Source organism: Motacilla alba, chromosome 14, assembly GCF_015832195.1.
Source record: "Motacilla alba alba isolate MOTALB_02 chromosome 14, Motacilla_alba_V1.0_pri, whole genome shotgun sequence".
Lineage (NCBI taxonomy): Eukaryota > Metazoa > Chordata > Aves > Passeriformes > Motacillidae > Motacilla > Motacilla alba.
In genome coordinates, this window is record NC_052029.1 from 11,440,513 (window position 1) to 11,463,076 (window position 22,564).

General features: G+C 57.4%; 2 protein-coding genes across 6 annotated transcripts in view; one reads left to right on the forward strand and one right to left on the reverse strand.

Moving 5' to 3' along the window:
• On the reverse strand, window positions 1–15,971 carry LOC119706783 (lysosomal alpha-glucosidase-like). 2 transcript variants are annotated; one of them, XM_038150835.1, is made up of 20 exons: window positions 15,725–15,971; window positions 9,015–9,546; window positions 8,664–8,809; window positions 7,536–7,701; window positions 6,943–7,039; window positions 5,681–5,800; window positions 5,300–5,418; window positions 5,100–5,231; window positions 4,229–4,339; window positions 3,311–3,424; window positions 3,068–3,152; window positions 2,618–2,735; window positions 2,130–2,263; window positions 1,882–2,033; window positions 1,509–1,657; window positions 1,287–1,428; window positions 1,002–1,100; window positions 721–885; window positions 493–639; window positions 1–286 (listed from the first exon to the last, which is right to left on the reverse strand). In XM_038150835.1, the coding sequence occupies exons 2-20, from the start codon at window positions 9,534–9,536 to the stop codon at window positions 224–226; spliced, it is 2,781 nt and encodes a 926-aa protein (XP_038006763.1). In that variant the 5' UTR covers window positions 9,537–9,546; window positions 15,725–15,971; the 3' UTR covers window positions 1–223. The 2 variants fall into 2 exon arrangements, with proteins under 2 accessions (XP_038006763.1, XP_038006762.1); XM_038150834.1 differs by lacking the exon at window positions 15,725–15,971 and adding an exon at window positions 10,710–10,863 and having other exon boundaries at window positions 2–286.
• The window catches only part of MAFK (MAF bZIP transcription factor K), a 13,872-nt gene continuing 5,210 nt past the window's right edge, over window positions 13,903–22,564 (forward strand). Inside the window, exons 1-2 of one of the 4 annotated variants that reach the window (XM_038150849.1) lie at window positions 13,903–14,094; window positions 22,067–22,146. In XM_038150849.1, coding sequence (XP_038006777.1) covers window positions 22,111–22,146 — 36 coding nt within the window. In that variant the 5' untranslated portion in view covers window positions 13,903–14,094; window positions 22,067–22,110. Of the gene's footprint in view, window positions 14,095–17,816; window positions 17,951–18,204; window positions 20,043–20,986; window positions 21,139–22,066; window positions 22,147–22,564 lie in introns of those variants that run through there. The other 3 variants (XM_038150852.1, XM_038150853.1, XM_038150851.1) reach the window with 3 other exon arrangements.

The following is a 22,564-nucleotide window of genomic DNA, read 5'->3' on the forward strand; positions in this document are numbered from 1 at the left end:
CCACCCACACCACCCACCCACCCAGGACCATGCAGGGGGCACCCAGCAGCCAAGCCCCCATCCCACGCCCCCTGTCCCCAGCTGTGCTGGAGGGGGACGAGCAGCAGCAGGTGACAGTTCCCAGTGCCCCTCCGTGGCAGCATCCCGGCTTCAGGGGCTGGAGCATGGATCATCTCCCAGCAGGGTGTCCTGGTGAGGTGGGGGTGACCCCACAGCCCCCTGCTCACAGCCACTGCAGGGAGAAGCCCTGGCTGAGGCTCATGCCAAGGTCACTCACGCTGAGAATCTGTGGGGGGAGAGGAGACATTTTGGGGTACAGCCTTGACAGGAGGGAAGTGGAGAATGCTTTCCCCTAAACCCTGGCACGGCAGGAGAGCCACAGAGAGTCCTCACCCCCTCTTTGGTCACACTGTGACCCTGGAGGAGGAGGGGTGGAGACCCTCAGGATGGGGACCCCCACCCAGCAAAGGGCACTCTGAAATGGGGCCATACCTGGTTGTCCAGGTAGGAAAAGGGCTTCTCCTGGCCATTCAGGAGGACCTTGCTGGGCGGCTTTTGCACCCCAAAGATGCTCAGTGTGCCAACGGTGACCTTGGTGGCCTCGGTGCTGGCATGGAGGACGGTGGAGGTGAAGATGTTCTGTAGGAGGGGACAGCATGAGTTCAAGGTGACCAGGCACCATGGGACCCCCCCACTCCTGCCCTCCCCACCACATCCCACCTGTGTGACATTGAACACCACATAGGAGTAGGTGCCCTTCTCAAAGGTGTCCAGGCTCTCGCCATCATCCCAAAAAAGGTCACCCCAGGCAGTGGCATGCGAGGACAAGGCCACGATGAGACGCAGGGGATTCCCTCGGGTCGCCTCTGTGGTGGTTCCTGGTTTCTGGGGTTCAGAGACATGGGTTCTGTAGGGCCATGACCACTGGGTCCAGGAGTTGAGGTGCTGGGGGACACACACACTGTGGGCAGCACCCAGGGAGGTGATGGGTGGGCACTCACCTGGGTGGGCAGGATAGAACCTTCCCGGATGTGCAGGTTGAGATGCTCCAGAGGGGCCGACATCTTCAACATCTCCCCACTGCTGTTCACCGAGGAGCCCTGGGCAGGCGGCGAGAGACATGGGTGTGAGGGACCAGGGGGCTCAGGCACGGGTCTGCAGAGCAGCCATCCCAACCCTCCCTCCATTAGGGCTCACTGGTCTCAGCCAGGGCTTCCCACCCACAGCCCCAAGAGGGTCAAGCAGGGATCACCCAGGCCTTGGCCAAATGCTGTGATGCTCCTCACCGTGTAGAAGTCATACCACGTGCCTTGGGGGACATAACCTGTGACTGAGTCCACCCCGGGCTCCAGCACTGGGGTGACCAGCAGGCTCTGGCCCCACAGGAACTGCCTGTCCAGCTCCCACGTGGCCACATCCCAAGGGAACCTGCGGCGGGATGGAGATGCCGCTCGATCTCCCTGGTTCAGTCCAAGCATTTCCCCAGCTCCCAGTGGGGATGGCCTTACTCAAAGAACAAGGGCCGGGCCACGGTGTCCCCTTGCAGGTGGGCACGGTGGAAAAGGGTGTAGAGGAAGGGCAGGAGGGAATAGCGGGTCAGCAGCACATCCTTCATGGCTGTCCTGGCTGCGGGGCTGAACGCTGTTGGGTCCTGGGCCTGGGGGAGACACGGGCAGTCAGCAGCTGTCCCACCCCTGACCCCACCTCCTGCATCCCCCATTCCCTATCCCATATCCTGCATCCCCCATTCCACATCCCACATCCTGCATCCCCCATTCCACATCCCATATCCTGCATCCCACATCCCATATCCCGCGTCTCCCATCCCATATCCTGCATCCCAGCCCTAGGATGCCTCCCACTGGGCACGCTGCCCTCGACCTTCTCGTTCTGGGTGTTGTGGTTGCGAGCGAAGGGGTAGAAGGCCCCGAGCTGCATCCAGCGGGTGCACAGCTCCTCCGAGGTGCTGCCGGAGAAGCCGCAGATGTCTGCCCCGACCAGAGGGATGCCAAAGAGGCTGAAGCTCAGCAGCCCTGAGGGCAGGGACAGTCAACAGGGCACAGTTTTGGAGACATCTCCAAACAAGCAGAAAGCTCTAGGAGTGCTGGTAGGGGCTCTGTGCCACCCACCTGGAATCGAGTAACGCATGTCCTTCCACTGGCTCCGGTTGTCACCCAGCCAGTGCCCCGAGTAGCGGCCCTGGCTGGGGAAGGTGGAGCGGGAGATGACGAAGGGGCGCTTCCCCCGGATCTTGATCAAGGCGCTGGAAAACAACAGCAGAGCTGGGGGCAGAAGGTAAGAGCAGCCCGCCAGGTGTTTGCCTTATCCCACAACAGCTGAGGGAAAATTGCAGCCCCCTGGCAGAGACTCAGGGTGGAGACTCAGTCCAAGCAGTATGGCAAAGGCTTCCAGCAGGACCAGCCTCATTCACCCATTCCTCCCAGAGCAGTGTCAGCTCCCCTCTTCTCCTGGGTTATTCCCATCCCAGAGGCTGTGAGCAGTCAGAGCTTCTCTGCTTCAGATCACACTCAAATCCCCATCCTTATCCTATTCACCTCTGAGAAGGATTTTGTCCCAACCCATTCCCAGGCTGTCAGGAAGTGGGATGCTCAGGTACCTTGCTGTGGCTTTGGCTTCCATCAGCCCATAGAGGTTGTGGAGGTTGTAGTGCACTGAGACTTTCTGCTTTGCTGAGGCACACACCGTCTTTGCAGAGAGGGAATCGCCCAGCACAGCTGCCAGGAGGGAGAGCCCAGTTGGACTCAGTTGGGGTACAGGGGACATGGACTCCCCACACTTGCTGGCTCTGGGTCAGCCCTCCCACAGCCAGCTGTCACTGCCAACCCAGTGCCAAAAGCTCATGCAAGTGGCCCCATCCTGCATCCTGACATGGCTCTAACAAGTGTGCATGGATACTGGCACATGAAGGTAGGGGTGGAGGCATTCAGGGTGTAAAAGAGACACAATGTCTCTTAGAAATGGTTTTCCTTCACCACACTCAGTTGGCAGCCATCTCAAAGCACACAGTACCCACGAGCACAGCCTCGTTCCTCATCTCCCTCCTTACCTGGAGTGTAGGGTGGGTTGTCCAGCTCTCCTGGGGGACAGCCATCTTCAGACCCATCCATGAAGTTGGATGGCTCATTCATGTCCTAAGCAAAGAAAATTCCGCTGCAATTCCAGGTGTCTGTTTTTGGGATTAGTCATAAACCTGGAAAAGCTGCACTTGAGGCACAGTCCTGCCAGGACACACACTGGGCATGAGCTGAGCTGCTGGCAGGGAGCAACCCACGGGCAAGGAAGGACTTACGATCCAGAGGCCATCAAAGGGCACGTGGGCGTAGAAGTGCTGCAGGTTCTCGAGCCACCACTGGTGTGTGTCTGGGTTGGAGAAGTCTGCAAAGGCAGTGAAACCAGGCCAGACCTGTGGAGACACCACAAATGCATGGGTTCAGCGAGCAGGTGATTTGTGGGGAGCCACCATGAGGAACAGGGTACCACAGCACGCCAGGGATTTCAACTGGGGGTGAAACAGGCAATGAGACACAAGATAAACCCAGCCAATGCTTTGAGTCCTGGGTGCTACACACACAGAGCATCCCTCCTACCTCCATGGTACCAGGAGTACCAGGTGCTGAGTCCCCACAGTCTGTGGGCAGTGGCAGCTGATGGAGGTGCTCTGCCCTCACTCACACAAGACCTGATACCACCTCACCAAGAACATGTCAGGGAAAAGCCATGATTTCTCTCTGCTTTGCCTCATTCCAGGAATTTTATCCAATTCATTTCCCTCCATGTTTTCAGGCTGCATCAAAAGCTCCCTCCTTGGAGATGGTGAGAGAGAGCAGGTGGGAGAAAACAGCCAGAGGGGTCAAAGTGGGAGGGAACAGCTGCAGAGCAGGTCTCGAGGCACACTGTTCATCACAGACAACCTCCCCTCACCCCAGAAACAGGAAGGGAGAGAAATCAGATGATCAGCCTCAGGCAGCGCTGCTGACTCTGTTAAGCTCATATGACTTCCAGAGGCTCCTCTGCTGAGCAGAGGCTGGTCCCCAGGCTGGTGAAGACACCAGGAGGTGACACACGAGGAGGACAAGGGCTGAGCCAGGCTCTGGCAATTATCCCAGAGAAGTCACTTGGTCACTTGGCTTTCCCTCTGTTGTGGTGAAATCCCAACCCTGGTATTGCACAGCCCACTGGGCTGGGATTTCCCCCTGGAGCTCCTCACCTGCCCGATGAGTGGATGCCCTTGGGTGGTGTTGAGGAACAAGCCCCGTCTCAAGCCTTCATCAAAAGGCCAGTAGGAGCCGTGGGGGCTGGTGCTGCTGATGCCAGGATCCTGGGGATGGAGCAGAGGGTTAGTGATATTCCAGGCAGAGCATGGCTCCTTCCCCTGGCCAGACCAGTGTGATTCACAGAAGAGAACCCAGACAGGGTCAGCCAGAGCCCACACACGGCAGCTGTTTCCCCCCAAGGGGAAGAGAAACTTGTGTTCAACGCTTCCAGGCATGTTCTCTAAAATGCCACTTCTGCAAGTCCCCAGGACCCGTTACGGTGTTTTGGGAAGGAGGTGACAAATACAAGAACTCTTGCTCTTATGCAAGAAATGTCAGGTCATGGACAGGGCTACTACAGAGAGTTCAATGAGGAGGAAATCCAACTTCCCCCTGCAAGGATCTGATGGTCCCCACTGCCTCCAGCAAGCAGAACCCACACCCCAACCCCTTGCAGAGGGAAGAAGGGACATCACCGCCAGGTCACAAGATGCCAGCACTTGTGGGGATGTGAGGGCACCTGAGCTGAACAAGTGAAACTGCCTGACCCACAGTTCCTCCATTCCTTCTCCCACAGGGATTGGGGCCATCCTTGTACCCACAGAAAGACAGGAGCACAGCACAAGAACCTGGCTGTGTCCCCAGGGTCCCTGCATTAGGGGGATTTCCAGTCACAGTTTACAGCTGCCTGACCAGCACTGGGAACTGGCCTCCTACAAAAATCCCCAGAGCCAGGAATGACCAGCTGGGACCAGGAGCATCTATTATGCCCTTGTCTGACATCCCTGCAGCAAAGACAGCACAGCGGGAGAGGAGGGGGAATACCAAGATCATAACGTAGCGCTGCCCGTGTTTGTGGAGGTCTTCCACCAGGGAGGGCAGGGAGGCAAACTTCTGGGAATCCAAGGTGAAGTCCCGGTACCCATCCATGTAATCGATGTCATTCCACTGCCCATCCTGCAGGAAAGAGGCTCAGGAATGGGTGACGGAGACTGCACTCCCTGCCCCACAGGCCTGGGGATTACCTGGGGGATCTGGTAGTTCCTCATGGCTCTCACGGTCTGCCAGGTGTCATTGCTGGATCCGTAGCCCCAGCGGCAGAGGTGGAAGCCAAGAGCCCAGATGGGTGGCATGGCTGGGAAACCTGCAGTGGGACATTGGGAGCGTGGATGGGGCTTCCCAAGATGACAGCAGCATCTCAAAAGGATGGGAAGGTAAGGGCAGAGGGAGGATAAAAGGTGATCACCAACCGCAGTGTGCTGGAAGGGCTGGGGATGGGACAGCTGGGGGATGCTGATCCCTCCCCAGATGAGAGGGATGGGCATGGTGGTAAAGACAGGGTGAGACAGGGATGTGGGCAGGAAGGAGGTGCCTGTAGAGAGCTGTGTTGGGGTGTGGGCACTTACCTATCACCTGCTGGTACTGCTGGATGACCATGTTGGGATCAGGCCCCAGGAAGACGTAAAAATCCAGCACCCCTCCAATGGTCCTCCAGGTCAGGCCTGGAGCAGGCTGCAGAGCCACCTCTTTGAGTGGGAAAACAGAAAGGGGGAGAAGAGAAGAGAAGAGAAGAGAAGAGAAGAGAAGAGAAGAGAAGAGAAGAGAAGAGAAGAGAAGAGAAGAGAAGAGAAGAGAAGAGAAGAGAAGAGAAGAGAAAAAGGTAGTGACAACTGGGGAGCAGCCCCCAGACCTTAGCCCCTACGATGGGGCCCAGGCAGCACCACAGGCAATGCTCAGGGGAATAGGGAAATCCCTGTCTTGCACTCAGCAGATTGCACTTGCACTTGCACTTGCACTTCAGGCTGGAAGCTTAAATTATCACAGCCCTGAGAGATTATGGGTTTATGGTATCTTGAAAATCTGCTCTTTAATGTCAAATCTGTGCCAGCTTCTGGACCAAGACTAAGCACTTCAATGCAGTGCTTTCCTTCATGTCCTCCCCTGAAATCCCATCCTAAGTGAATCGAGAGCCACTTGTACAAGCAAGTACATGGGATCCAGGCCTTTCCTGGGAAGGGCTCCTCACATGGAGCAGCCTTTTCACCTCAGCTCAGGTGGCTGCATCTCACAGGAGCTCCTCCTCGGCAGCATCAGGGCCACAGAGCTGAGCACAGCTGGAGCCCCAGCGCGAGCAGCATCATCCCAGCTGGCTGCAAGAGGCAGCTGCAGGCAGCATCATCCCAGCTGGCTGCAGAGGCAGCTGCACGAAGGGACGGGTGGTCCTGGTGCTGCCCTTGGCACAGCAGGAGCCCGCAGGAGCTGCTGTGTTATCAGCTGGCACACACAGGCAGAGCCCATGGCCGCAGCTGGCGCAGCACAGCTGGGAGGAGTGAGGGTGACAGATGGCACCCCCGGCTGCGCCCCAGCCGTGCCCTGCTGCCGGTGCAGGGGAATGGGCATGGACCTGCATGCAGGGGCCTTGCCTTCCTGATGGCAACTCGGCAGCTGGGCGTGTGGTTAAACTGCTCAGCAGTTGCTAAAGAGCCTCGCCGTAGCCAGGAAACAGATGGCTGCACTCAATAACGGAGCCATCAAACCACATCTTTCCTTTTTATGGCTTCCTCTCACCCCAAGGTCCCAAACTTGCCACTCCAGCAGCTCCCATCTGTCCCAATCTGCCAGGTCCTCCACCATGGACAAGCAGGCCTGGGGTCCCCTGGACACCTACCCATGGCGTTGCTGTTGAGTAGGAAAACACCATGAGCATTTCCACCCTCCTCCATCAGCAGGTAGAAGGGGTGGGCACCGTACAGGTTGAATGATTCCTGCAAGGAGAGGTGCCCAGTAAGACAGCAAAGAGGGCAAAGCAGGAGAGCCCCATGTCACTGAAGGTGAATAAATGACCCTGAGCTGTATCTGCTGCCATCACCTAACCAGGCATCTGTCACTCCTCTGGAGCATAAGGCAAGGAATGAGGATAGGTTTGGAGCTTAGGGCCATGGGAGGCTGCTTCTTCCTCCAGCTCACGGGCTGCTACTGAGCTGGGCTGGGTGAGGGGGAAACCTCCTGCCTCACCATAACACATTGCACGAGGAGCAGGGTGGAGCGGAAACACCCAGCGCCCTTGGAGCGCCAAGAGCATTTTGCAATTGCTCTGAAATCCTCCCTGGCACATACCTGCTCATCAGCCTCAGCCATCCCCAGCCTCTCCCAGCACTGCTGCCCACCCCTGCCATGCTTTCCCTGGGTTTGTCCAAGGCACAGGAGAGTGGCATTCCTGCCCTCACCCCCTGCACCCCCACGGGGAGAGGGCAGATGTACCGTGGGAGAGACGTCGCGGGCCCACAGTGTGAGGGTGTTCCAGTCCAGGCTGTGCAGGAGGCTGTCACGGTGCTCCCCCAGCCCATAGAGGAACTTGGATGGGAGTGATGTGGATATCTGGAGAAACTGGTCAGCAAAGATCAAGGGGGCCACGGTAGTGTTTAGCCTGCCAGGGTGACACCAAGAAAAAGAGAAGGTCAAGAGAGAGTTCTGGGACTCATTAGGATCCATTTGCCCATCAATAACTGATCTCTTCCCTCTCAAAGCATCTCAAGGGGCAGTCTAGCAGCACATCCCACCCTGCATCCAGCCCCCAACACCCTGGCCCAGGAGCAAATTCAGGTCTGGCTGGACACAAGGCATAGCCCAAGCCAGCCTGACCCAGCACAGCACAGCCTTCCCTTTGACACCAGAAGTTTCCACCCAGGTTATTATTAACCACTGAGGTGATATGGCCATGGGGTTTCTCAGCCTGCTGTCACTGATAAGCAGCTCCCAAGTGCAGAATGGACAAAAGCCACCAGCAAACGGGAATGAGGAGGAAAGGATAGGATACCAAAACACCCTGACCAGATATTGTCCAGCTGGTGGTGCTTACCACCAACTTAGTGTGGGCAAAGCTGTGGAGGTGACAAAAGCTGTACAGCAAAGTCACCCACAGACCTTTTCCACAAAAAGCCTGAAGCTGTGGGTGTCCCCATAGCTTGGACAGCCAGGGAAACCCAAAAGCAGGGAGAGGGCAAAGCCACAACTGTTCTCTGACATTTTTCCTGAGCCACCAGATCATACATTGGTGATGTGCTGGGATCTACACAATGTTTGGCTTCTGTAGCACCCTGGGAGGAATCAGAGCACTGGGAATTTTTTGGAGAGATGCTGATCCCACACAGGTCTGGCATGGCCAGAGCAAGCATGTGGCCAGCTCCTGGGGCCAGGAAGCCACCTGCTGCCACATCCCCATGCCAGCACTGCTCAAAAGATGCAAGACAAAGAGCAATAATTGGCTGGAGATCTCACAGCATGGACTTTCCTAATGAAAAACCTCACGGAAAGTAATGCTGGATCCTGACTAGGATGGGAAAAGCTTCTCTCCACCTGGCACAGTGTGAGCATGAGGTGGGTTCTTACAGCACTGTCCCTGTTGCCTTGCGCTGCAGCAGCACCCCAAAGGGGTCCCAGGAGAAGTTCAGACTGTAGATGGGGTTTTCTGCTCTCTTCATCACCCGGGGAACATCGAGGGGAACCTCATAGCGTGGGTTGGCTGCATCTGTTATCTGCAAAAGGGAGAAAAAGGGCTTTAAAGACCAGCAAAGCAAGAGAGCAAAGTGCTGGAGACGCTCACTGGCCCCACACAGCCATGCCTGGAGCACAGTAGATTCCAGACTTGATCCAAGCAAGAGATGGTCACCTACAGGATGGCAGGTGCGAGGGTCAGGAGCACAGTCACGGGCTCTTGAGGGCAGCCAGCAGGAAGCTCACCTTGATGTGCAGCCGCGTGTCTGTCTCAAACTCCACATCCAGCCTCAGCTTCTCGATGTCCCGGGGGTAATAGGCCTTCTCCCTTCGCACCAGCAGCCCCACCATGCCCAGCGCTGTCTGGTTGAGGCTCTCCAGGGTGTAGCTGGGGAAGTCAGGGGGATAAAAGCACCAGGGCACCCCCTGCTTGCCCTCTGCCAGCGGGGGACTCTGGATGAAGCAGCACCCTCGGCTTTCACAGAGCTCCTGGGTCACCACCACACGCCGCTCTGGGTAGCAGTCAAAGCGATGGCTCTCGGGTACCACGAGACATTTTGGGGGTGCTGTGGGTCCAAGCCAGCCCCCCGATACTTGCCGCAGCACCCAGACAGTGATGGTGCTCAGCAGAACAGCGGCCACCAGCAGCCCACTGCCCACCCACCACGGGGCCAGCTTCCCGTGGCCAGAGGGCATCGGGGCAGCCTCCTCCTCTTCCACCCGGCATGCTGCTGGCTGTGCTGTTGTCAGCTTCTGGTATGACTTCATTGTCCTGGTGCTGCATGGAAGGGGAGATGGTGGCAGGTGTGAAGGAGACAGAAGGGGAGAGCTTGCCCAGGCCTCAAGGACAGCTTTCCCCCCTTTCCTAATGCCTGTGGTTTGGGCAGAGCCTGCTCCCTCAGCACCCTGCAGCATCGCATCTGCACCTTCAGCCAAGATGCACCTGGCAAACTCAGCAAAGGAAGGCTTTGCCAAGGTCAGGTGATCCTGACCCTGCTAAGTGTGGGGAGACACTGACACCCGACCGTCCGCCAATCCCAAGGGTCAAAGTGTGCCTGCTGCTCTCTGTGAAGAGGTCAAAGCACCATTTGTTTTGGGAGGTGGCAGAGTGGCCCCTCAAGGAGTTTTTCCCAGGTCTGACTTAATGGGCTGCAGTGTTTCTGGAAGGTGCAAGCAAAACTGAGCTTGCTCTTCCTGTGGGAACAGAGCTGTGATGCTGAGAGCTGCAGCTCCGAGGTGTGGAGCATTCTCTGCTCTGAGCATTCCTCTGCTCTGAGCATCCTCTTCGAGCATCCTCTGTCATCATCGTCCAAAGCCCTGACTCAGAGGTTTTCAACCCGAAGAGGGCTGGACAAGGGATGGCTGGGAATATGTCATTAGTCCTTGCTTTCTACTGATAAATGCTGATTCTGACAACCTCTCAGGCAAACAACTCCCGGACTTTAAGCGAAGAAGACCCCCATGCTCCTGTTAAGTTTGCAGGCAGCAATGTCAGCATCTTAAAAAAAGACACAACTTTCTTGTCTCCATCTCCTCACTCTCAGACCCTGCTCCCCTCACCCTCCTCCCTGCAAAGGCTCAGAAAACAGCTCCATCCCCCACAAGCACGTTTAGTCCCCAGCCCTCTCCCAGCTCGGGCCACCGCGACGGCTCAACCCGCCGGGGCCCGACCGCGAACCTCCCCGAGCGGCAGCGCCTCCGCCTTATGCAACCGCCCGCCGCTTCCCCGGGCGCGGCCGGCCCCGGGCGGCAGCGAGCCCCGGGGCCCTCTGCACGCCACGGCCACACGCACCCAGGGGCACTGCCCGGCCGGCCCGCAGCGGCGACACTGCGGGGGGGACACACAGCCGGGGAGTCCCCGAGCGGGCGCGGGCAGCGGCGCGCCCCGGGAGCCCCTGCCCGCCTGCGGGCCCCGCTCCGGCCGTGCCGGCGCTTACATACACGTGTCTCCTCTTGACATTGTGGCGGCGGGCAGCGGGCAGCGGGCAGCGGGCGGGCAGCGCTCCCGGAGCTGCGGCTCCGCCGGCCCCGCCGCCGTAAACACCCGAGGAGCCGCTCGGCCGGCCCCTACCGCGCCTCTCTAGTAGCAGCGCATCCCCACACGCCCCTCCTCCGCTCGCTCTTCCGCGTTGGGTGCTTTTTTTGATTTTATTTTTAATATTTGTGTCTACGCTCGGTGCTGTTCAAGGGTGGAGAGGATGGGAGAGCGGCGGGTTTTTTAGGTTTTCCACAGTTGATGCACGCAGGGTGTCCAAACCCAAAGAACGAACGCCTCTGTGCCCCCTTGCAGGGTGAGAGCACTTTACCCCTCCTCAGTGGCTTCAGGGAATCGTGATGCTGTGTGTGTTTTGGCCACATATCCCAGAACCTTTCTCCATCCAAGTTTTCACCGCAGGTCCTGTCTCCCATGCACTCCTCTTCATTTGCTTAACAAGTGTGTGTGTGTGTGCTGCACAGGCTTTCCCACTTTTTAAGGGACTGGAGAGCTGCTTCTTGTTTACTATTGTAGGCCACCGCTGTCTAAAGTTCAGCAGCGAATGAAAACAGACCTTTGGAGCACAGGTACTTCCCCCAGGGAATGAAAACGAAAAGTAACCTGTTGTGAACAGGGCAATTCATCCAGAAACAGAATTTCAGGTGACACATCTGCTCCCCTCCTGCCGTATGTGATCTGCCAAACCCCATGTTGTTGCAAAAACAGGGGGAAATACCTCAATTCTGGTGAGCCCCATGTGTGGGGCTGTCACCACAGAGGGTGAAACCCCCATCCAGGACGCAGCCAGCCCACTCCTCCTGCCCTTGAGGACCATCATCTCGTGGATGTCTCAGGGATAAACCCTGGATGATTTAGGATGGCTCTGACCACTCTTGGTTATCACCACTCAAAGCACAGGCGCAGGTGGCTGTGTTGGGGACATCAGTGGCCCCAAAGGCTCCCACACCCAGAATCCCTCTCCTTGCTTGTCTTGGCTCTCTGAGCCACTAGAACCTTCCTGGATGGAAAGGAGATCTGGAGACAAACCTCAGAGGCATCAGTGGGGACCACAGTGATGGCTGAAATCTGCCCTCTAGCCCTTAGCTCAGGGTGTCCCAGCACCCAGTGCAGGAATTCAACCAGTGTCTGCAAATCTGGGAGAGGTGAAGGCCAAAGCTGTTGCAGCTACACTGGACAGCAGCTTCATGCCACCCATCACCTGGGAGCTTTAGCCAACCTCATTAGCTCAGTTCCAATGATAAACAGGGATTTCTTAACGTCAGGGAGGTGCATTCACTAAACCTTCCTCTGGCTGCCCAGATCCATGGGGCTGTGCCAGATATGAGGCTCCCCGTGTTTTGCAGCTCTTGTTGTTGAAAGGGAGCAGGGAAAGATGGGATCTTATTCCCAGCCTCAGTTATGGCCCTTAGGGCTGCTCCAGTATTTGCCCCAAGGCTGGAAAGCACAAACTGCACAGGGCTGACACAGACTTTCTGACATTGTTATGGACACAAAGAAATCAAAACAAGCCCAGCTTCATGAGATTGAGGCAGTTTGGTTTAGTCCATTGCCTGTTATTATATTTTTTTTATGCATTATCATCATTGTTGGATGCTCCCAGGGTCCAAAATGCTGTTCACACCATTGGGGTCAGATGTTTAGCAGCTCACACAACTGCACGAGGAAAGTGCAAAGATTGAGGCTCCATCCCTGGGCAGGATTTGGCCCTGCTGCAATGCTCAGGGGGCTGCAGGACAGGCAGTGCTGGCAAAGGCTGGTCCAGAGCTAGTGGAGGACAAGGCTGGTCAGTGGCCACCTCAAGGAGCCCAGGGAACAAGCGAGTCTTCCCAAGAGCATTGGGATGCCCAGGACACGTTTCCCCACCATAACTTGCCCTGAAACAAGGCCAAGTGCTGGTGCTGCACCTGGGTCAGGGTAACTCCTGGTATCAATCCAGACTGGGGGATGAACGGATCAAGAGCAGCCCTTCCAAAAATTTGGAGGTGCTGGTGGATGAGAGGCTGGATATGAGCTAACAAAGCACTTGCAGCCTAGAGTACCAGCCATGTCCTGGGCTGCACCAAAAGCAGAGGGGCCAGCAGGTCAAGGGAAGTGATTCTACCCCTCTGCTGTGCCCTGTGAGACACCACCTGCAGTGCTGTGTCCAGCTCTGGGGTCCTCAGCACAGGAAGGACATGGAGCTGCTGGAGTGAGTCCAGAGGAGGCAGCCAAATTGAGTAGAGGGATGGAACACCTCTCCTATGAGGAAAGGAGAGAATTGGGATTGCTCAGCGTGGACAAGAGAAGGCTTCAGGGAGATCTTATTGCCATCTTTCCCTGTCTGAAGGGAGTCTGCAAGAAAGCTTAAGAGGGACTTTTGACCGGGGCGTGTGGTGGCAGGACAAGGGATAATGGCTTTAAACTGACAAAGAGTATGTTTAGATTAGAAATCACCCTTTTCCATGAGGGTGATGAGGCACTGGCACAGGTTGCACAGAAAAGTTGTGGATGCCACATCCCTGGAGGTGTTCAAGGCCAATTCAGGTGGGGTTTGGAACAACCTCGTCTAGTGAAAGGTGTCCCTGCCCATGGCGATGAGCTTTAAGGTCCCTCCCTAACCAACCATTCTATGATTCTGTAAAACGCACCCGCGGGTGAGCGTGCAAAATCCCCGGCCACGCTGCTCCACCGGGACTGATCCGGGCGGTAGGGAGCTACCGGAGAGGGGTGAGCCCCGCAGCGGGGCGGAGGCACGGGGCGTGCTGTAGAGGAGACGCGGCTGAGGACGGGGTGAAGGGGACATAAAAGAGGAATGAGGATGGGGAGGAAGATGGAGATGAAGGAGGGATGAGGATGAGAATAAGGATGGGGACCAGGATGCAAATAAGGATAGGGACGGGGATGGGGATGAAGGGGGCATAAAAGAGGAATGAGGATCAGGGTGAGGATGGCGAGGAAGATGGAGGTGAAGGAGGGATGGGGACCAGGATGACAATAAGGACGGGGACGAGCGTGGAGAGATGAAGGGGGGCGACTACGTGCCGGCAGCGGCGCCCCGCCCGTCCCGCGCCCTTCCCCATGAATGAACGGCGCGGGCGGTCCCGGCGGTGACGCGGCGGGCGGGCGGGCCGGGCGGTGACGCGCGCGGTGACGCGCCATGCCGGAAGCGGCGGGGGCGCTGGTTGGTCGGCGGCGCGGCGGGGGGGAGGCGGCCGCCCCGCGCTTGTTGTTGTCCGCGGGACTCGCTGGCAGGGAGGGAGGAGGGAGCCGCGCAGCGCCCCCGCCGCCGCCCCCGCGCCCCCGCCGCCGCCCCCGCCGCCCCCGCCACGGGGCGCCCCCGCCGGCACGCAGGTGAGGAGCCGCCCGGGCGCGGCGCGGAGGGGGCGGGGGCGGGGGGGTGGGTCGGAGCCGGGAAGGGGGGGTGGCCGCGCGTTGCCGCTCGATCGCGGGGGAAGGGGCGGCTCGGCCCGGGTCCGGCCCGGGTCCCGCTCGGTCCGGTCGGGTCCGGTCGGGCGCGGGCGGGCGGGGCGGCGGAGGTAAAAGTGCTGAGTCACCACCGCGCCGGGCACGTGGTGCCGCCGCCCCTCGCACCGGGCCGGGCCGGACGCGCACGTGGGGGCCCGGCGGGGGGCGAGGGGCGGGCGGCGGCGACCCCGCCGTGCGGGAGCGGGAGGGCGCTCGGGGAGCGCCGCCCGCCCCCGCCGAGCGGCCCCCGAAGCCCCCGCGGGGCGGAGGCGCGACGGCCCCGCCGTCACAGCTTCCCTGTCACCTCGCACCGGTGCCGAGCCGGCACCGCTGAACCCCCGTGGGACGGGGCTGGCAGCGCCCCCGCACCCTCGGGGACACGGGGCTGGGGGGTCCCCTGGGTGTTCGGCGGGGTGATGCTTTCCCTGTCTCTTGTTGTTATTTTTCTTCCCCTCGAGGATGAGCGCGCTGCCTGCCTCTGCCTTTGAATGGCTCTTAAAATACATGTGAGGAAACCTGTTGTGACGCCGCGCGCTCCGCCGACTAAAAATAGCAGCTTTTGTAGTACGGAGGGAGCCGGGGTGCAGCCGGGGCCGGGCAGCGTGGCCGCGGCGTGCGGCGGTGGCCGGGCGTGGTGGCGGCTTCGTGATCCGCTGTCCGCCCCGGGTTATCGGGCAGGAGCAGCCGCCGCCACCGGGAAATGCCAGGCGGGCGCGTCGCTGCCCGTCGGATGGGCTGGGGGTCAGGGCTGCGGCGGGTGGGGGGCTTATCTCTGCTGAGCACAGCTGCTGGTCGGGTCGAAGGAGGGAGAGGTGCGTGGTGTGTTCGGGCTGGTCCCGGAGCCTGTGGGGAGGGAGGGATGCGTGTGCATGGGGCCGCCCTGGAGATGGGGTGCTCTGCGGCCGCCCGGGCACTGGCCGTGGGAGGAAAGGGGACGGTGACATTCCGGGAGCGGGCAGTGCCGCGTGACTGTCTGGGGGGTGCGGGACGGTTTGGGGATTTAATCAGAAGTGAGGAGGTGGGTGGGGGGAACCTCTTCAGTCTCCCCGTGACGGCAGCGGCACAAGGTGGGGAAACATCCAGGCCACGAGCGACGGGAACTGAGATCGCCAAACTCTCGCAGTGTGTCAGGGTCTGTTTCCTTCCTCCTCTTCCTCGGGCTGAGAGCCCGCTCCCCTCCCTCGTGGGTTTCTCCGTGGAGGATTTATTTTACAGATTCTGCTGAAAGCAGGCCATGAGGTCTCAAATTAGGAACGAGCCCCCTTTGGGCAAAGTTGTTACAGAAAAGGGAAAGGCCTCCATTTTCGCTTTCACCTGGCCGCCCCCTCCTTTGCTAGCGTGCCTAAAGCTGAGCTGGGACTGCGGAAGGTGGAGGGAGCCAGTGAGAGCAAAGTGTTTCCCTGAAAAGCTGCACGCCTTTTTCTTGCACTTTCAGTTTTTGCGAGCCCTGTGGCGGGCGCAGCCCAGCGCCCCGTGCCGTGGCTGCCGTCGGGGTTTTAGCAGCGAGCGGGTTTACCTGCTGGCTTTTTCTCACTGATGAAAGGAGCGTGCGTCCCTCCGCTCTTCCCCCCTTGTCCTTCCGTGTGTGTCCGCGGTGCTGCCTGCGGAGAGCCCTTCCTCAAGCCTTCCTCGTGCAGTCACTTCCTCGGGCTGATGGACGCCGCGGCTGCCCAATGGCTGCGCGGCCCCGGAGTTCGCTCCGCGCCCGCCCGGCCGGGCTGCCGGACCCGCGGCTGGCGGCGAGCAGCGGCGGGCACTTGCCGCAAGGTTGGGCACACGGTGACTCTGGCCACCAGGACACCCTGCCCGCTTCTGCGGGCTCTGAGCTTGACAGGGCTTTGAGCCCTGTTAAGTGTTCCCGGCTGTATTACTCCTTGCTTCACAACTGTTTCTGAACCAGAGGTAGAAATTTGTTGGCTTTTTTTTTTTTCCCCTGCTTGCCTGTCAAGGACAGCGTGCTTTGTCATGTTTTATGTCATTTCTGCGCCGTCGCCCGTCTCAGCAATCTGTTGCGGCATGGAGTTCAGTACTGCTGTGTGCCTCCTGAAAGGGAAAAATACAGATCAGCTTGATACCCCCTGATTTCCATCAGCATTGGAAGATGATTAATGGCATGGAATGTGCTGCAGGACTTGGTATTGAAAATCTCTAGCTGCGTGAGATGTTTGGGAAGCGAAGAAAGGACAGCTGGGAGCGCTGGCCCCTGCGGCAGTTGGGGTTTGCGGGATAAGCTCGCTCGCTGATCATTTTTGTAAACATCCAGCTGTGAAATACTTGAGCAGTGCTAGCACTTTCAATTATCAGGAAGTTTCAGGCTCAGCACCCTGTAGAGATGAACAGGCAATTTCCACTTCTGTCTCAGCTATTGTTTGAGGCTATCTTCAAACTTGGGCAGAGAGTCTTCCAAGCATGAAGCAAGCACAAGTGATGCAGTGCTCTGTGACCATCAGCCAAAGGGCTGGGGGAAGGCAGTAATGAGAGCAATTACCCTGGCACTGTGCTCCTGAGTTGAGGGACGGGCTGCATAGTGGATCCCACTGCTTTGCAATATTGCAGGACGCCAAATAGCCGTGCTATGTTCTATTATTACAGTTAGTGAAGATATCTGACTTGATGGCTGGCACTTGGGGTCAGGAGCAGCAAAGTTAGGAATCCCAGTCCCAGTTCTGCCCCAGAGTCTGGCTGTGCATCTGAGCAAGTTATTTGTTGCTTGGTGGCTCAGCTTGTCCGGCTGGGGAGCTGCATCTCTGGGCTGGTGATGCTGAGGTGTAATTCCAGTATATCTCTGTCACCGCGTTTTACAAGCACGTGATGGAAAAAGTGCTGTAAGCTTGTCAGTACCAGGGCTGGCTGTCGCATACCTTTCCCCTTCAGCCTCCTCCTCCATGGAGTTTCAGAGGTGACACACAGATGTACCCGCCTGGTGCTCCATATCCCTGCTCCCTAACCACAGGCTCTTTGCAGCTTCTGACTAGGTTGTTTACCAAAGCACTGAGGACTGTCTGATCCATGTCCAGGCTTCCCCAGAGAGCGCCTCAGAGAGCTGTGTCCTGGCAGCTCTCAAATGTGCTCTGAAGGTTCCTGAATCTCCCCTTTGCTGCTGGATGCTGGTTCCGATCCATAAGGGAAATGGAAAGCTGGCCAGCTGGGCGAGGGCTGCGTGGAGCTCCTCTAGAACAGTAAACAGTGACTCACCCCCTCCTTGTGTCTTCTCTCTCTTCATGTCAAATATATTGCCTCGCATATGCTTCTCTACTCTCTGATTCACACCACCAGCCCGTCCCTCCCCGCTCTCATTACAAATGAGTGACAAGCGTCAGTCTGCATTACAGGATGTGTGAAGGTTGTCAGAGCAGGAGAATGGCTTTTTGAGTGATGGGGAGAGGGATGGTGCTCTGCCTACCATGCTGCAACGTGCTGGAAATCTGTGTCGTGCCTCCGAGCGGCAGAGGCACGGCGATGAGGATTTAAGCATCTGTAGTTGCCTTCACCTGTCAGCTCAGATGTTCCCCGTGGTAGGCACATCCGTTTGGCTAGCGCTCTGGAGCTGGGAACAACTTGAGGATAAACGAGAAATTTAAACAGCTGCCTAGGATTTAAATGGCTGCATTTGGGAATGAGTAGAGTATTCCCTGCGTAGCTGTCGGTGCCGAATTGAGACGTGATGGCAGAGATCCCCGTCGCCGCTTGAACCTTGCGCTGTTTTTCTGCCCTCGGGAAGTCGTCGCTGGCCTGGCGGAAGGTGAGGCTTGCATGTTTTCAGTTTGCTCTGTGTGTGTGAGGATGGAAGCTAAACACCAGCAGGGCTGTCTGCCAGGCTCTCATGTTGTGGCCGGGGTTGTCTTTTGGTGTAGAAAGAGTTTTAAAATTCAAGTTCATCTGCAGTTGTCGGGTGTCGGCAGTGATTTTATAGTAATTCCTTAATGTGTAACGCGCTTGGAAAGCCCTGTAGCGTGGAAAGTCTGAAATCTCACTCTGGCATGTTTTCTTTCTTAATTGCAAGCCTTGTGTGGAAAGCTCTGTCCTACCTCTGCCTGAGTCAGGCTTTCTGCTGCCTTTCCCTTTCAAAGCGAAGGAACTGAGATCTCTAGATGCTCTTAGCTGAGACTGTCAGGCTTAGGATGTCAGCTGGAGACTTCCAGGTTTTTGGGAGGATGCTGCAGGAGGCATAGGAGCTGTCTGAGAGAGGGAGAGGGCGTTGGCAAGGCTGTCAATGGGTAACTTTATTGCAGAATTACAAGGGCTCTTTATGTAACCCACAGTCAAAACACTTGCTGTAAATACGAGCGTGGAGCAGCTCTGGAAAAGCTTTTTCCCCTCACGGTTGGTGTAATACTACTTGCTGCTTTATTGATGTGGCATTCGGAATGTGTCGTTCTGCTTACAGAGCAGGGATGTAGCGCGGTCCTTGTTCCAAAAAGCTGAGCTCCTAATTTTAGATGTGATGCAGCAAATGCAATTAAGGAAAGAAGGGCAGGAGTAGGGTAAAGACTAAAAGGGTTCTAATAATCAAATCGCAGGCAGGGTCCCAGAAGACCCCTGTGCAGCATGTTTAGGGAACACTGCTGGGTATGACTTGTTTGCAGAGTGGTTTATGATTTCATTGCGGGGTTTTGCTTTGTAAGTAACAAATGTAAGGGAGATGACATGCTGATTTTTAGTGTCTTCTTGCTGGCAGCTGAATAGTCCCGAATAAGCCTGATGGGAAGGATTTGGTAGATGAGATGAGGCCCAAGGCCCTGGAGGACTGCTGGTGAGGATTGCGAGTGCTCTTGTATCGGTTTCGAGCGGAGCCTGGACCACACCTGTGCCTTCACCTAGTGCAGAGATAAGACTCACCCTTGCACTCATATCTCACTGTGAGACTTGAGCCTGTTTGAGTGTTTCTACTTGCTCTATGAAATCTTGCCCTTTGGGTCAGGTCAGCCCACAGTCTCCCACCATTGTTTTAAGAGGGTCTGGCATCACAATTCCTGATGGTGCCTTGAACCTCCTCGTTAATCCGTGTCAGCAGCAGCTCTGGCCGTGGCCCCTGGTGCAGTAGGGTGGATCCCAGCCCATGTCTGAGGGATGCTGGCCCATCCAGGGTGTTTTGGTGTGGGGGGGAGACAGGTGTGCAGCAGGAGACGCTGAGCCAAGCGCCTGTGCTGTCCTCTGAGGAATGTGCAGGGTAAGGAGCTGTTGCTTTGGTGACATGGAGCAACAGGTGACCAGCAGGGTTTCATCACTCCGAGCTGGAGCGTTGCTCAGGGTGGCAGGTGAGCCCTCACGCTGACCCCCGCCGGAGGCAACCTCACCCCTCGGCTCTTGTTTTCCATGATACTTTACATTTCTTTCCATCTCCGCGCGGCCAAGTGGCCGCGTTCAGTTTTTCCATCGGCTGGCGCACAAAACGCTTTGAAGACGCGCTGGGTGAGGATCAAAAGGCTTTTTGTGCACTCGGTGGGTGTGACGGGGCTCTCGTTGGCCTCCCCCTCCTTTCTGCCTTTCCTTTTCCGGCGCTCGCAGCGCGGCGAGTGGCCAGCGCGCCCCTTCCCTTGTAGGGATGGGGGCGGCGCGGGAGGGGGGATGCCGCCGGGGGAAGGAAGAGTTTCTGATGCTGTGGGAATGTGAGCGCTCAAACTCTGTAAACAGCTGGTGACTCACTGCATAACTATGGCACCAACTGCCTGCGGCCCGGCTGCGCCTCTGCAGGGAGGGGGCTGCCGGCCCTTTCCTCCGGCACTGGCAGCGCCTCTGCGCTCCTCAGCTCCGAGACCTCCCGGCCAAGACAAGGAGCTTCTTCCTTCCCCCCCCCGGCTGCCAGTGCCTACGGCTGCGGCTCCGGCCGGGAGGTAGGGCTGGGCAGCACATGCCTGGTGTGGAGGGGAAGCGATGGACGGTGCAAGGGCAGTGCTGGGGTCGGGAGAGGTGCCTGTGCTCGCAGGAGACGGTGCTCTGAGGAGCGCGCAGACACGGGCTGGGCACATCCCCGTCCGTCGGAGGCAGCTGAGGGGGGCTGGGACTCGCCCCCCTGCCCCGTGCCCTGCCCACTCCTGCTGTGCTGGCGAGACAAGGGGCTGTGGCTGGAGGTGTGCCCGGGGTGGGGCTCAGTGCTGGAGGAGAGCAGGGAAGGACTCGCTGATGCTCTAGAAAATGCAGCGCACACCAGTTGCTGTAAGTGGTCCATTCATCACGGAGCATCTTGGCTTGTGTGCTGTGCGGCTGTCCTTGTCCCTCCTCCAGACATGGAGAGCTGTGCTGTCTCAGGCTTAAAAATAGAGGAGGCGCCTAAATACACTCCCTAATATCTAGGATAGTATCTTGCAGCTCGGCAATTACAGGATTATTTTTTCCCCCTCCTGCTCTTCATCTTGATTTTTATGTAAGTCGTGTGATGATGAGGTGCCTTGACTGATAAAATTCAAGTGACAGCAGCACGGGCTGAGCCAGCACCTTCACCCACTTGGCTCCCGCTGGTCCCCACGCCCCACCTTTGCACCCCCCCAAATCCCGCCACCCCTGTTTGCAGATATGAATGAGTTTGTTTACTCTCCGACGACCTCGTGATGTCTTTGCACAGACATGACCTGAAGTCATTATTGCTTTTGGGCTTCTCTGTTTCCATGGTGACTGTCTCCGGGTTGGCTACTTTCCCAAGGTCACCATGGCAACTATCAGAAGGGAATCATGCTTGGGATGCTTTGGCTGGATTTTTCATGAATGATTAGGATGTGTGACACGATGCAGACGTGGAAGTGGGGAGGGTTTGGGCTGGGCAGGAGAAGGTGGGGGCAGAGAGAGGACTCCCGCCAGACAGGAGCTCTGCGGTGCCGCGGGTGCAGCCCTCGAAGCCGCCCTGTGTCGGGGGCACCGGCGCCTCACCCCTCCCCTCTGGGGAGCCATAGCAGAGGCTGTGATGGTGGCACGGCTGCTGGTGCCTCTCCCGGGGTAGGTACCATCAGACCATGGGGTGAAGGGGCTGGGTGGAGGTGTGGGCAGGTGGATTTTCTGCAGGGCGCTGGTCGGAGTGGTGTAGTCTTGGCTAAGGTGAGAGTGAAGGGCAGTGTCACGGCAGGGGACGGGCTGGCTGTTGATGGACATGCCTCCACGTCACTAGAAATATCAAGCAGGTCTGCTCTCGCAGTCTGGGGTTGGAGGATTGGGAAGCAACAGTCTTGGTGTGTTGGGAGAGGTGAACTCCTTCCTGGCTTTGTTAACGGGGGGGCTTTTGTTTCTGTTGTTTGGGTTTTCTGGTAGCGTCTCCTTTGGGTGGGGACAGCGCTGGAAGCAGGTTACAAACCAGGCAGCTTCTCTCTGGGTTGCTGGCTCAATTTCGAGCCGAGCTAGTAATCATCAAAATGAGAATGAAGGGAGTTGTTGTCTTGTGGCTTTTCAGTGCCTTTTATGAGCAGAGGTAACTCTTAATTCAGTCCCTAATAGGCCATTTGGAGCGTCTGGGATGCCTCCAGAGGGAGGTGAGCCAGTGACGGGGCCTTGGAGGCCACGCTCCATTCTCCCCTTGGGAAGGGGTGGCACATGGCAAGGTGGTGCGTGATGCTTAGTGTGACTCTTGTTTACAGATGAATGTGGGTGTTCTTCTTTCCTCCCTGCCCTGTCTTCTCTGCTGCATCTTAGTGTGGTTAACAGCAAAATACGAGGTCTGGGTGTTACAAAGCAATGCACTTGTCAACACAAATTTCTCGTTCTCTTGTCTGAATAGGGTAAATGATATCTGAATCCTTCCCAGTGCTTCAAACAACTGTGTGCTTATTTCTTTTAATGGTGTTTGATCTGGGGGTTTGGGCTGTGTGCTGGGTATCTTCATCCTGCCCTTGTCTCTGTGATTAACCTGGAAACCTTGTTTTGTTTTTTCCAGTTGCAATTTCTGAGCAGTTTTGTCCGGAAGACTGTGCTCAGGTTATGACGACTAATCCCAAACCGAACAAGGCATTAAAGGTAGGGAAGAAGCTGAGTGGGTGGTGCTGGGTGGCTGGGGAGGCTGTCACACAACTGTGCCTGCTGCTCGTACGTGACTGTTCTTTTTCATTCCGAGAGACTCCTAGAAATGGGTGCTGATACAATTTCCCACTGTCTACAGGAAGGGTTAGGGTAGAAGAATACTGGCATTACCCAGAAAGAGGCCTGAAGTCTCTGGGATGGCATGGAGGCTGGCATATCCCAGCAGCTACCCAAGAGACTTCTGACCACAGGAGGTATTGGCAGCATCCTGAAACCACTGCTGCCAGTCTTGGCAATGAACTACTTTTACTCTCAGGACTGGGAGGCACTGGGGAAGGGACTTTTTCAGCTGGTGTCTCCCAGATCCATGACAGTAAATGCCTCAGACATACCAGCTTGATGGTGGTCTGGGCTG

What these genes read in the sequence shown, in the direction of transcription:
- LOC119706783 (XM_038150835.1), bottom strand. Translation starts at nt 9,536, where the DNA reads ATGAAGTCATACCAGAAGCTGACAACAGCACAGCCAGCAGCATGCCGG. An exon ending in AAGGCAACAGGGACAGTGCT is followed by an intron (nt 7,702 to 8,663) that starts GTAAGAACCCAC and finishes TCACCCTGGCAG; the next exon opens with GCTAAACACTACCGTGGCCC. An exon ending in TTTCCTACCTGGACAACCAG is followed by an intron (nt 287 to 492) that starts GTATGGCCCCAT and finishes CTCCCCCCACAG; the next exon opens with ATTCTCAGCGTGAGTGACCT.